The following is a 15,844-nucleotide window of genomic DNA, read 5'->3' as shown; positions in this document are numbered from 1 at the left end:
TTGTGCTTTCTCTCTCTCGCTTTCTAGTGATTCAATAAAAGTATTGTACAAGTACTCTAACATTCATTTGTTCATTTATTTTTTCTCGAATTTAATATTTTTTTAAGCGATGCGGTAGCATTGCAATGCCAAGTACATAAAAGAAGTGAATCCGTTGGAAGTTACTGCTTTTGATACGCATTGCAATGCCAAGTACATAAAAGAAGTGAATCCGTTGGAAGTCACTGCTTTTGATACGCTGCTTTGATACTGCTGTCGAAACGCTTCCAAGTAGCTTATTTGGATTTTTTTAAGTCAAATAAACTTTCGATTAAAATACCTCAAAAACTAAAGGCGTAATGAAAAATCTAATATCACTTTTCTAATACAATGTTGATGCATGCTTTCGATTGCGATCGGTTTAAATAAAATTGGTATAGAATCAATTCTGAGGTATGATAATCATATATTAGAATTGTGACAATTTCTTTTTTGTTTTAATTTTTCAATTCTTAGACTCGCGTATGTATGTGTGTACAAGGTGCTTCCGCAACATACACATCATTAAGTCGGATTGCCTATTTGCCCATCTGTCAGGGGTATGCTTTATTGGGCTCGCAAAATAAGATCAGAATGCAAGTTCGATGAGGAACAAGCAAAGGGAAATCGGCTTTTATCACTCTGTAGTGAATAGTTGTGAAATTTAATAATATAAATAAAATATTTATTTAATAATTTTTTTTTGCATTCTGATCTTATTTTACGAGCCCAATAAAGCATGCCTCTGACAGGTGGGCAGATAGGCCGACTTAATGATGTGTATGTTGCGAAAACACCCTTACATATGCAAAGCGATTTTGTTCCTAATGACATATTCGTAACGTTCACGATTACGATGACTATTATTATGATTATATATCATAGATAAATCTTACTAATCGACAAATCAAGTACCGGTACAGTATAGTTAGTAATATCAAAAATTACTTTTGAACTTTATAAATAATATTTCGCAAAATTCTAAATAATATTTCATGTAAATAACTGCTGTATAAACATCAGACTATAACCTTTTTTATATTTTATACAATATATTTTCTTTCTTACAATTATATAATTACAATAACAATATGATAAATGAATAAAATAAAAATAATGAAATCAAAATTCTTCTTTCTTTTTTTTAACTTTGTAAAACTAAATTTATTTGATTTTATAATTCAAATTTAACTTTTCGAAACAAATCTGACATAAGAAGATCATCTGTAAGTACTCGATTGACATAAAAGGAACTTGAAGATTGAACAAAAATTGTAAGAAAATTTGATAAAAACTCGTTTGAACATTGATATCTGTAATGATTGACAGTTTTAGAAATATAAAATAAATATAGAATAAATATAGAAAAATTCTTTGAGGGAGATACACCAATTACAATCATAATTATATTCTTACATATTTAACATATACATAAAAGTATTTAAATTTTATTTTTAAAAATGTTATATACTTGGTACACTAAAAATACAGCTTATTATCATAATTACATTAATATGATAGCGTTTATGTCATAAATAATTGTAACATAGATTATAAAAAACAAAAGATGTACAATATTTAATTTTAATATTAATATTTTATATTATTATTTAATATTAATCTTATACATATACATATACATATATATATATATATATATATATATATATATATATATATATATGTAAGACCGAAATTTCAAATAACATATTTTAAGCGTAATATTACTTTGTATCTTTGGACGAATAGTGTTATTTGCACTATTATATCTTTAGAATAAGTAGTTTTTTCGAGCAACTATTCACGGTAAAATTTATATCTGGATACGATTTAAAAGAATCCGTGAAAACACTTTATTTTTAATATTTATAGAAGAATAAAAATAAAATTATTATAAAAATTATTCATAATGAAACTTATAAAATAAATTCATTCTTCTTACATTCTTACATAATTTTCTGAAAACGACTCAAATGTCTTAAGATTTCGGATTTGCGTAATTCTATCTTGTGATCGATTAATAAATTTATCATTATATTGAATGTCTCCTTCTGATTGTAAGAAGTTAGTGTCACGCAATTAATCTAAAATATTTATGTATTGATTAATAAATACATTTTTATTAATAAATAATAAATTCTGTTTATAAAACAAAAATATAGTATAGTAATGTTTCTGGTTCATTGTATGATTAAAGTAAATATACAGGATGCTCTAAAACTGCCTCTTAGTGGCTGATTCCAGAACATTTTAAGATGAAAATCTCAATACAAAGTTCATAGAACATTTTAAAACGAAGATCTTAATACAAGAATGTTGAAGCTATAATAATTTTTAAACGGGAAGAAATTATATTTTACCAATAAAAGTTGTGTGAGATTTTGCACAATCACTCAGGCACAACAACATGAGAAGTGAAAAAAGCATGAAAGAGAATGCCTTTTTCATTATATATGATATTTCAATTATCATATATATTTACAAAAGCATTATCATTATATATTTTCTCGTTTCTCTACGTATTGCGTTAATACATTCTTTTTATGAATAACGTAAGAATTAATGGTCTCTCAAAAATGATTTAAATAAAAATTTGCGGTATATTTCAACTTTAGCTATAATGATCGATCATTATTATTTCCATGAAAGCGTCTACTATGTTACACTGCGAGATCAATAAATTGTAATAAAATTATGCTTGATATTTATTTATTTTGCATTTCGGAATGATCGCAATGAAATACAAATTGCAACCATTTTAGTAGGAATTAAATTAATGAATTTTCACTTAAACCATTTTTGAGATACTTTTTATTCTTGCATCCATTATTCTTAAAAGGAATGTGCTAATGTAATACGCACAGAAGCGAAAAACATAAAATGAGAATATTATTGTAAATTTATACTAATAATATCATAAAAAAGGGCATTCATAGGATCATTTCTTTCATTTGTCATTTAATAATGCCTTAGCGTGTAAAATCTCAATTCAATTCGTAAAATATAATGGCTTCTCGTTTAAAAAATATTATGGCATAGACATTTTTGTATTAGGATTTTTGTTTTAAAATATTTTAAAGAATTTGCCATTAAGAGAAAATACGATTGTAAAATATATGTATATGACATAAAAACGAAAATAAAAATACTTAATAATAAGAAATAGTAGATAAATAAATATATTTGTGTTTTAAAAATTTACCTTTGACATTTTATCAAATTTGTCAGAAAATAACTGGTAGATCGAAATATATTCATCAGTTACTTTTTCATTAAAAACATTCACAAACTCAGTTATCTGAAACAAATTTCAATATTTTGTTTGTTAAGGATTTAATTTTGCGTTATCATTCAATTTTTGCAAAAGTCAAATGTAAATATAATTTTGTATTTTTAGTACAATTAATCCAAGAAAGTTGTTCTATAATTAAGATTTTTGATTTAAGATTTTATATTTATAAATAAGTTTAATATTTATAAATAAGTTTACAATTAGTTTGTAAATCAATTAACATTTATTATAAAACACCGGTAAATTATAATACATTATTCAAGTTTACAAAGTTTACCTGATTAAGTTGTTCCACAGAATATACATGATTAATAATGTCAATTAATATTGCAACAATGCAGTTTCTATAAATAAAATATAATAAACTTATAATTAATATATATGTATGACAATCTTTATGTGATACATGTATTATGAATTTATAAAAGTACAAAAAAAAAGATATCACGTATATTACCTGGGTATCTTCTTTAAATTTCTTAATATAAAATCAAGCATTTCCTTATTATTTGCATGTCTTGCAATGATATAATGAAGATCATTAAAAACATTATTTCTCTTTCCTTTAATGTAATCATTAAGTAACATTTCTGTATATTTGATAATAATAGAAGAATTATCGGAACAAGCAAGGAATTTCGAAGTTATTTCGTTAGGATTCTTAATATGTAAATTCCATACTTTGTTCCAAATACTACTGCTAGCTTTCATTAAACCGTTACAGAACGTCCAATCTCTCCACCAAGGCAAAAGTCTACGATATTCAGAAGAAAATTAAAAATCTGTTAAAGGAATTTAGTTCAAAGTCTTAGGAATCTCGTGTTATTCATCAAGCATGTATCAAGAAAAAATTATGAAAATTGAAATGGTAGAAAAATTACTTGTTTGTTTTAGTATTCGTGAGATATTGATGCAATTTGATTTCGGCTGTTTTCATGCAATTTGACGCACCGAGAATACATGCCCATTTAGCAGCTTCTTGTCTTAAGCAGTCAATTAAATCGTCAGTTTTCTCATTAGATTTTTTATCATACTCGATGTTTCGAAGAAGTCCGTTCAAACTGTTCAAGGTTTTCGTCTAGAAATAAAACAATACTATATATATTTCAGTGGTTATTTGTAAAAAAATGTAATGCTTGAATAAATATAATATTATAATAATAAAGCTTCTCTATTTGATAAAGAAAGTGGATACAATATTATTGTAACATTTTTATTAACAAAAAAGTAGAGAGAGAGAGTTTACCCTGATATTAGATTTTTCATCTTGAAATGGAAAGATGCTTGATATGTCCTCGAGAGCCTTAAACATAGAATACCATGCGACATAATCTGTCTCTCGAGATAGATATTCCATGAGTTCCAAGAATATAGAAAAATTAAGTGTGCCTGCCTTCACGAAGTAATATGCATCATCAATAATTTGAGCCCGATTGAGAACATGTATGTTTTTATATTTCGTAGAGTTCAGATATGTCACAATATTTTGCCAATTCTTGAGTTCATAATTTACACGATAATATCCTGTTGTAAATGTTGCAATTGATGTATAGAAAATTATTTCTTGGATTAATAACTTCCCTTAATTAAATATATTAAATCATTTCTAAATTTTTCTATTTTCTTATATTATATATAATATTATAATCATCGAAAATTAATTTTTATAAGCATTTTATATCTCTTGTATATTATCTATATCTTTTTGAATTTATCATGAAAAGATAAATAAAACTTCTCCGTCATATTTTTTGCATAATTATAGGATGTAAATATTTAATTTTTATATAAAAATAAGGTACTATGAAAATTTTTAAATATAATTATTATTTATTTACAAATACATATACATATGATATATGTATGTATGTATATATAAATAAAAAATATAAAATAAATTGTTAAAATATCTCTTAAACTCTTTTATAAATATATCTTAATAATAACATAATATAGTAGTATAATTATAGTAGTATAATTTGACTTTTTGATATATGTATAGAAAAATTGAGTTTATATTTTGCCATGTGCCGACATATTATATATTTCAGAATTTAAAAGATTATTTTTAAAAATTTTAATAATACAGTCTCTCATTTTTAAGCAAAATATAATAACAACAAAAAATATATTGTCTATTCAGGGTGTCTCACAACTTTCATACAATATTTCAATAATGTATTCTGGATGTAAAATAGAAAGTCAGAAATTCTAGCACGAAAATATTGAAGCAACAATAATTTTTAAATTACAAATGATTAAAGTTTGCCATTATATTGCGTAGAATTTGCCCGTACAGTACGTAACTGCATTTATACCTACATTGATTTTTCATTTGTTATTTATTTTTCAAGCAGTTAATAAATAAATTAATTTCCATAAATATTTCTCCAATTAAAGAAAAATAACCAAAGTTTCTTAAACAATATTTCTTAAATATGTCGAGATATAGATTATATATATAGATTTAATTTTGTTTTAAATGTAACAATTGATCAATCATAAATTATTATGCTTAAGAAGAAAATTTTTAATATTTTTTTCGCAACACTTATAATTCGTTAATATTACATGATCACTGTACATAATACACATAAAATCAGCTCTGCAGTAATAAATCAACATCACTTAAAATTTCTAAAAATCAATAACAAATGACAAATCGATAAGCGTATGTAGTTACAGAGTTGTGTGCGTCTGCGCATAAATTCCATTCGATATCATTAAATTATGATTGCTTATAATTTAATAATTATTGCAGCCTAAAATTTTTATATATTAAAATTTTACTTCCATAATACATTATTAAAGTATTTTACTAAGGTTATAAGATACTCTATACATATTATAATACATACGATAAAATTTTGTAGACTTATAATGGTACGTTATTCACAAGAATTTCATGTAACGGAAAAAATTTTAAATATTTAATATTTTAATTTGGAATGAGAAGTATATATATATATATATATATATATATATATATATATATATATACTTCTAATTTCAAATTAAAATATTAAATATTAAAAAATTTTTAGTATATATATATGTGTGTGTGTGTATATATATATATTCTATAATACAATAATACAATATGTATAATACTATAATACAATAATAATTTTTTATTGTGATTTGCGATTGATTTTGCACTTTCTTTTTTATTCCACATAATTATTCTTACTTAAAGTTTAAAAAAACATGGATTTTTAAATTATATTAGATAAAAAAGTTGTAAGTAATAGAATCAAATACATATATTTAAATATGAAAATAGAGTAAAACACCAATTATTCGTAACAAACACTTAATTCTTAAGTTATCAATCAATATAAATATTTATCAATAAATACCAATACCTCTAAAGTTATCAATCAATATAAATATTTACCAATTTGTTGTAAATTAATTATGTACCACTCATCCTCTTGCACATCAAAATAAAGAGATTGATTAAAATAATTGTTGTGTGAGATCCACTCATCATATACACGCCAATTCTTGGATATTGTAAAATCGGGTTCTGTCTGCTTAGTTATTGTTATTGGTATCCACCAATCATATATCAGATTTAAATTGTTGTAATTTTCTATTTCTATTGTTAAGTAAGGAATTTTATTTTTAACTTTCAATACAGGATAATGTTTCTGTTTCACCCAAGCATCCATTATATCTTTTATAATAAAAGATTTCATATAGATTTTTTTTTCTGAATTATAGACAATTTGCATAACATTGTAGAAATCATTGAGTGTTGCAAATCTAAACATACTAAATTTAACATATTATATTACTGACTACAATAAAGGAAGATTTTTTTTAATTTAGAAAAAACATATAAATTCATTAATTAAATTGCATATGTGTATTAATACATATTCTATGTTCTATACTATGCTTTTATATAATTTTTTATTCAGGTTTATCGTTAGCTGATGTTGTTAGGTTTATATAATATTCTAAAATAACGCGAATATGTATAAGTGAGTATCCGGTGACGTATGGAATACAAAATATGTTAATTTATAATTTAATTTATAATAATAAGAAATTGATTTTACAATTATCATATTGGAATATAATGTAGAAATGGTAGAATTGAAATTATGGAAGAAGTTTGAAATCATCTTTAAGTGCTCAAATATTGCAAAAGAACTCTTCGTAAAAATACAAAAGTTGCAAAATATCGGAAATATAAAACGGTGGTTCGATTTTTTGATAATATAATTATAAATATAATATGAAAAAGAATATTTGAAGCAATTTATAAATTCTATTTATAAATCCCATTTTATTATCCCATTTTATTATCTGAGACCGATTAGTGGCTTTCCTCACTCATAGGAATTGTTACATATTTTAAAGATCGGAGGGAACATTCTTTTTTAATTTGACTCGTTAAAGATAAAATGAAAAAATTATTATTTAGATAATTAAATTTTATGGAACCTATATTATGCATTATATGCATGTACTTTTTATGTTTTACTGTAGAACATTACTATAGTTGTTTTATACTGTGCTACTAAGTCTCATCTATACGTGTTTACTTCTATTTCTATAATATATAATTATTGTATTGCTTACTTTGTTTTATAGAATTTCTCAATTCCTTTTCCAAATATTTCATGAGTGAGAACGTGTTGCAACATGCGTAATATAACAGGACCTACGAAAAAGAAACAATGCATGTAAATGAATATGTTTATATTATAAAATGCAAATGTATATGTTATACTATAAAATAAGTGTATAAGTGTATAAGTTTATATTAAATTTACTTCGGACTTTACTTCCGCACCTAAATTTGCATATCTGATTTTTCTATACAAAATAATAATATAGTTTTATATCCTCTTTCTTATAATTTTACATCTTTTTCTGTACAAGAAGGTATAATTTTATATTTTTATTTATTATTGTCTTACATCTCTTTATTATAACAAAATTAATATGTATGTAAATTTTGCCAGAAAGCAAATTTAATTTAACTTTCTTATTGCTTCGTGACATTTACATTTATGATATTATGGACATTCATTTATTATTTATCCAATCTCACCTTTTGTATAATAGGAAAAAGAAAATAGTGAATGAATTTCGGAGGACTTGTAGATTAATGAAAAAAGAGGCTTCATAATGGAATGATTGTCTAAACGGAGAGATTCTTGTTGCATCTGCACTACGAATAAATCCGACGTACGAAAATCTGCAAAATACTAGTAACAAAAAATTTAATTGAAGAAATTTTAAATAGAAAAATACGTAAATAAAAAATTTCTCATATTATATTAGTTTGTTTCGCGTATATTACTACGATTTCTATTATTTCCATTAATATAAATAGTATCTATTATTTGCAATGCATCGTGTTATTTGTGTAAGGACAACTTTTTTATATTTTAAGTACAAAAGGAGCCACCAAAAAATAACTTTAAAATATGTGTAATTTATTTAGATATAAAATTAAATATCATTGAAGTCATTTAAAAGAAACTTGATATAAGTTTTCTCTTTATATCTTATAATTATAAAAAAACGTGCAATTCTGTCAAAATTATTTTATATATTTTAAATGCTATAAAAATATAAACTATTTAGATGATCATTGTTATTTACAGACTAATAAAATGTTAAGATCTTTTTTATTGTATGAACAATCATTTTATATTTAATAATCTAACTATAAACGAAATAATATTATATATAAAAAAACCTTATGAAGAAAATCTATTCCGAGCAATGTAGCAATACCCTGGTTCAACCATTGATACGACCACCATAGACTGACTGTATTATCAAACCATTGATGTGCTATTTGACGTGCTATTAAACGTGCCACCTCTATTTTATGCGCAAGGGAATCTATTTTTTCGTCATAGATAATAGCTGTTTCTCTGAAAATTAGTTATTACTACTAATAAAAATATTATTTAAAATATTTTTATTTTAAATATGTAGTATAATAAAATATTGTTCCTATAATATTATACATGTTACATTAAGTATATGACATGAAATTAATAATAAGATACGTGTGCGAAAATTTATTGTACAAACGTGTCTTCGTTTTGAATATTATGTGATATAGATTTGATATTTATAAAAAAAACTAAAAAATTAAACACACAAATAATAATATTAATTCATAAAATTGTTATATAGTTTATTAAAATGAGAAAAATCATACGCTTTTATGTATAATGGTATAAAGGTAAATTTTATCAAGGAATAAACAAATTACTTATTTTTATCTTATATTAATATGTGGGCTTACAAATTATAAAATATTCTATTTTTTTAATTATAAAATATTATATTTTTCGTGTAAAATGCTCGTAAAATATTTTTTTCCGTTCAAAATAATAAGATCAATTGCCCGGTGAATTCACATTTGTCATAAATACATGTAATATTATTGTCTTGAAATACTAAATGTTTTTCTGCTGTCTTTTTAATAGTTGCTTATAAAATACCATAAATTTTTACAACAAACTTTGAGGTAGTTTTAAAATTTTATTGTTTTATTTTAGATAGATATTGTGTGTGTAACATATATGATAAAAATAAAATAAAGACAACAAACATATATTTAAAATCAAGACAACAAATATATATTTAAAATTATAATTTAATATCATTTGAATAAATGTCATTCTTATCTAAAACCAATAACTTTATAAATATGTGTGTACGTTATATTATAATAAAATATATTTTACGCATTATCGTTTATTAATATCAATTTCATTATAAAATAAAATGTATATTATAATAAAATGTATACATATTTTTTCTCTTTTGAAAATTTTTAATTATGAATGCCAAAAATAGTTATTTTTTAAATAGTTTATTATCTTCTATATTCTATTTATTATTATTATTTTTTACTCTACTTATCTATATTACCTGTAGAAAACGAAACCACATTTTCCTATGGCATCATATCGAAAGCCCGGCATTAAGACATGTTGAATTGTCGAAATCTCAAAATTCTTCGAATTATTTTCGGAATATGTTGCAATTTTGTTAACAACCTCTGCTGCGAATAATACTTGAGAAGAATTTCTATTCCATATAATTATTTCAGATAAACCAGAACTCGAATTTAAGCAATAAACGGAAAGAATAAGTTTAAACCATTTATCTGTCAATAGACAAAATGCCACTTGATAGGTGGAAATTTCAGGAGTGATATTGAAATGCGTCAGTTGCATTTTGCTATTAATTAAATGAATTTTTGTATTATAATTCATATTCGATAAGACTGTGTATTCTTTACGATGTTTTATTGAAATATTAAAAGTTGCTTTGAATTCCAGTTCGTCCCAACATGGAAATATTTGTCGAGCGCCAATTGTCTGGAAATGCGTTGCGTACAACCATCTACAACATTTTAACAATAAACCTCATATAACGGAAAAAATTTAATCGTTAAAAATTAATACAAAGTAAAAAAAATATATTTAATCGTTAAAAATTAATACAAAGTAAAAAAAATATATTTTTATGAAACTCATGAATGGTATACAAAACGTGTACATGTGTTTTATAAATAAATAGTTTAATTTTTATATTTTTCTGACGTATTCGATAAAGTTACTTATACATCACATTGCTTTATCATAAAAATAAGAATTGTTTTTTAAGAATATTATTTTTACTTTATTTTATTATTATTATTGTTATTATTATTGTTATTATCATTATCATTATCATTATGCATTTTATATTGTTGTTACTATGTATTTTTTATTATAATATATAATAATACTTTTTTTATATTGTGCTACACATATATTTATGTAATCCTCAATTATATTACAATATACTGAAGTAAGAGTCAAGTAATAGCTCTAAAATATGTAGTTTAACAATTAATTTTTTAATTATATAGTAATCTCGAAATATTTTAAAATTTTCTCTCTTACATACGAACATGTACATTTCAATCCATAATATCTAAATCTTGCGAAGAAAAAAATACATTACGTAACAACAAATAAAAAAATAATAAATAAAAATATGATAAGCAATAAAACTTGAAGATTTTAATATAAAATGAAATAATAATCAATATTAATAATCGATAATTAATAATCAATATTTTGTATAATGATAAACCATGCATGTTTTTAACATTTTTTTATTATGTTCACTATTTACTCACATTTTATGTCCCGTGCTGTTTACATAAGAATACTTAAAGATACTTTCATTATTGTCATTGAAGTATCCAGTGTAATTCATAATCAAGGAGTAATCTCCACTTGGTATTTCTTCGATAAAATGAAAGCTGAGAATGTGACTTTCATTGTTATACGTATTATTCTGTGGGATATAATGTTTTTCTTCAATCCATACTTCAGTCAATCCCTTATTTGTTAAAATTGCATGATTAATTTTTATTTGTGGTTTTTGGGCGTGCAAACTTATGATGCGTGTTGGACGATAAATACCGATGTAAACATGGCATTTACCAATGAAATTTGTTACTTCTAATTTGTCAAATGGCAATAATGTAATATTAATGATATAATGATCTGGTATTATATAATACGATAAGTAAAATGTATTTTTCAAATCCGTATTATTTCTTGAATTTTCCTCGGAAAAAGATACTGTCGCACCGATGAATATTAATATAATACATAATAATGTGATAAACAACAATTTGAAGCATATCATATCGATCTTCTCGTTTTAGATATCTATAAAAAAAAAGAATTTTTTTTTTATTTTTAGTATGAGAAAAGCATTTTACAATAAAATCAGAATTCTCTCCATTTTCTCTTATGAGTGATTTTACTAATTTAAATTTAATCGTAACACTCATAATATTATGTTTCTTTTACAGTTGCGCTCATAAGTATTTTGACAAACAGTTTTCGGAACGCGCACAACTATAGGTCAATATGATAAACAAAGTTGTCAGTCACTTATGACGTCTGGTAAGAGACGCATGTACAAGTCACAAATAAATCCGAATTATCAACAGTTATTACTTTTTATTTTTCGTTTTCATTATTCGCTTGGATCGTAAGTATTTTGACAAATATTTTTGAGAGCATTAAATCTAAAAAAAGATTGTATTAATGTTTTGAAATTGATTTAAATGTTAGAAATATTATGCCGAAGAGAAAAGAATATTCTGTGGAAATGAGGGAGGCTGTCATTCGTGCTCTGAATGAAGGACGTACACAATCAAGTGTTTCTCGTGATTTTGGCATATCACGATAACTTGTAAATGTTTGGAATCGTCGCTATAAAGACAGAGGTGAAGTATACAACAAGAGTAGGTCGGGACGTCCACGAAAAACAACTATTCGGGAAGATAAATTAATTAAAAGACAGTCTATAGCAGATCCTCAAAAATCTGCCACAGCTATTGCTAAAGATTTACATGAAAATTGTGGAGTAAATGTACATGTTTCTACCATAAAACGACGTCTCAAAGAACAAGGTTTAATAGCTCGACGGCCCAGTAAAAAACCTCTAATTTCTAAAAAGAACAGAAAGGCCCGAATAATGTTTGCTAAAGCTCATCAAAATTGGACATCAATTGAGTGGTCTAAGGTACTATGGAGTAATGAAAGTAAATTTAATTTATTTTCTTCCGACGGAATATTATTATTATTATTATTAATTATTATAAAACGTTAATGCAAATATTTTTTTACCTTTCATTACATTTTTAATCTGACATTTTAATATTTAATCACTCAAATTATTCTCTTCTGAATCTTTTCATCTATAGTTTTGCCGAAAACAAAAAAGCTCTTCTATTAATCTTTTAAATAAGATTTTTCATTTGTTTATTATCTATTTTAGGTACAAATATACAGGGTGTTTCCGCAACATACACATCATTAAGTCGAGTTGCCTATCTGCCCACTCAGGGGCATGCTTTACTGGGCTCGCAGAATAAGATCAAAATGGGAAAAAGGAATCTGTTTTTATCACTGTATTATAATGAACAGTTGTGAAATTTAATAATATAAATAAAATATTTATCTAATAATAAATAAAATAATAATAGATAAAATAACATAAATAAAATTTAATAACCAAATTTGGACAAATATAATGAAAAATACTTATAATGAAAAATATATTTGATTTTTAAATAATAAATTATAAAAACTCGATATAATCACTATTTTCTTCTAAGCATAGAGCAATCCTGCTGAAAATGTCTCTCACTTGTTTTATCAGAAGAGTGATCTCTGCCCATGGATCTTATACCTATGGACTTTTTTATGTGGAACATCTTAAAAAATAAAATATATCACACCCTGCCGGAAAATGCAGAAATTCTTAAAAATAGAATTCGTAACGCGGAGATCACTTCTCTCATGATAAGTCGCGTGAGAGAAAATTTCATGCGCAGAATTGTTTTATATTTAAAAGAAGATGGTGGTTATATTGAATATTTATTATAATTTATTACATTTAAAGATCAAAAATATTTGTCATTATAAGTATATTTTGTTATATTTGTTTATTATATTTTTTACTATATATTTGTTCAAATTTATTTATTAAATTTACGTTATTAATATATGTTAATATATATTAAATATTATTAAATATTATAATTAAATGTTATAAAGTGTTATTAAACAAATTTGTCAATTTATTAGAATTGAATATTTTATATATATTATTATTATCTACCCCAGACAGCACACATGTTCAAAAAACATCTAAAAGACGACTTAAAGACGTCTTAAAGTCTTTTAGACGTCTTTAAGACATTTTTTGGCCTTTTTGTGCTGTCTGGGATATTATTATAAATATATTACATATAAATATATAATATATATCATTAAATATATATTTTATCTATATTATTAAATTTCGCAATTATTTACTATAATAAAATGATAAGATTTCCGTTTCCTTACTCCCCGTTGTACTCGCATTCTAATCTAAAAAGGCCAAAAGATGTCTTTTGGACATGTGTGCTGTCTGAGATAGATAATAATAATATATATAAAATATTCAATTCTAATAAATTGACAAATTTGTTTAATAACACATTATAACATTTCTTATTCAGCGAGTCTAATAAAGTATGCCCCTGATTATGGGCATCCCGACTTAATAATGTGTATGTTGCGGAAACACTCTGTACATGTGATGTACAGAGTTTCTCAATTCTGATATGAGTTAAATTTATTGAAATATTCTAACATCCATAAACTTGAGGAAATTGAAATTAAAAAAGAATAAAATTTGGATTCTGATCAGTATTTAATAAAATATTATATTTCACAGTTTTGGACAAGGAATCATAGTAGTATAGGATTTGCCTGCATGTTGTATTTAATGTTGACACATTTTCAAAGTCGTATAATTTAAGCTTAAATTCTTCCATTTCACTTCTGTGTAACAGGCATTACTTATTTATCATACAGTACACTCACGCGATCGTTATTATTAGTTATTTTTAATATATTTTATTATTATTGTAATATATATATATATATATATATATATATATATATATATATATATATATATATATATATATAGCATTTTTATTATTAAAAATTTTTTGAAAACAAGTTTAGTCCATCTCTTTCTTTAAATATCGCCTTATAAACTATCAGGTTTAAATAAAAAATCAAGTACAGACTAATATCTAGCGATTGTTTTCTTCATGTTTTAATATATTTTTATTAACAAGACAAATTAATATTTCAAGTATTTTATAATTTATTGTTTATAATTTATAATAACACGCATTACATTTAACATAATTTTCGAAAACATATAGATGTATAGATTCTATTCTGTTTGTTATATTGTAACTTATGGAAGATGAAGTTTCACTAAATAATTGCTAATATTATGAAATGTCTTTCTCTTTTCCTCTTTAATATATATAAAATATCATAATTTCAACTCATGAAGAAAGTTTTTTTATAAATTTTAGATTTAAAATTATTTAAATTCAAAATTAGTTGAAAATGTTACATTTTTGAAGTCATCTACATTTTATTAATAATTTCATTAATGTTGAAAAAGATGAGTTGTGGAAGACAAAATTGTGTCCGTCAAACTCTTGCTTCTTATACTAATTTAAATTGTATTTTCTATATACATTTTGCACATTTTCATAGGTGTATAAATGCTTTTTTGCAGTAACTTACCTTATTATATTGAAATTGTGATGGATTAAGATATAGTTATTTGTTGAAAATAATAGCACAATATTATCACAAGCTGTTAATTCTCTCTAAATATATGCATACTCGCGATCTTACCATTCCTAAAGATCATTGGAAACTAACGAACTCGATAACTGGTACGTTATAGCCAATGTCATGTAAACAGAACATAATGTCATGTATGACTGTGTTTCCTCTATAAATATAATCAAGATTCGATGTGTAATCAAATAGATACCTAATATTTTTAAATTTAACATCACATGGGTATATATAAGCAATCAAGAAACTGTAATATAATATATTTCAATCTTCTTTTTTTAGAAAAGGATTTAGGTTTTTACAGATTACA

The 15,844-nt window shown here is 23.8% G+C and overlaps 1 protein-coding gene across 2 annotated transcripts; it reads right to left on the bottom strand.

The window, feature by feature from the left end:
- Positions 1-1,437: 1,437 nt before the first annotated feature.
- Positions 1,438-15,777, bottom strand: LOC145964017 (aminopeptidase N-like). 2 transcript variants are annotated; one of them, XM_083086377.1, is made up of 14 exons: positions 15,475-15,777; positions 11,487-12,027; positions 10,226-10,702; positions 9,033-9,213; positions 8,379-8,535; positions 7,904-7,985; positions 6,708-7,087; positions 4,704-4,834; positions 4,557-4,613; positions 4,192-4,388; positions 3,768-4,064; positions 3,588-3,654; positions 3,221-3,316; positions 1,438-2,102 (listed from the first exon to the last, which is right to left on the bottom strand). In XM_083086377.1, the coding sequence occupies exons 2-14, from the start codon at positions 12,002-12,004 to the stop codon at positions 1,965-1,967; spliced, it is 2,778 nt and encodes a 925-aa protein (XP_082942503.1). In that variant the 5' UTR covers positions 12,005-12,027; positions 15,475-15,777; the 3' UTR covers positions 1,438-1,964. The 2 variants fall into 2 exon arrangements, with proteins under 2 accessions (XP_082942503.1, XP_082942502.1); XM_083086376.1 differs by having other exon boundaries at positions 4,557-4,834.
- Positions 15,778-15,844: the final 67 nt, after the last annotated feature.

This window comes from Camponotus vicinus, unplaced genomic scaffold (assembly GCF_025532165.1).
Source record: "Camponotus vicinus isolate PSW18456_S1 unplaced genomic scaffold, iyCamVici1.0 SCAF_13, whole genome shotgun sequence".
Classification (NCBI taxonomy): Eukaryota; Metazoa; Arthropoda; class Insecta; order Hymenoptera; family Formicidae; genus Camponotus; species Camponotus vicinus.
Note: the sequence above shows the minus strand (reverse complement) of the source record. Positions and strands in the feature narration are given on the sequence as shown.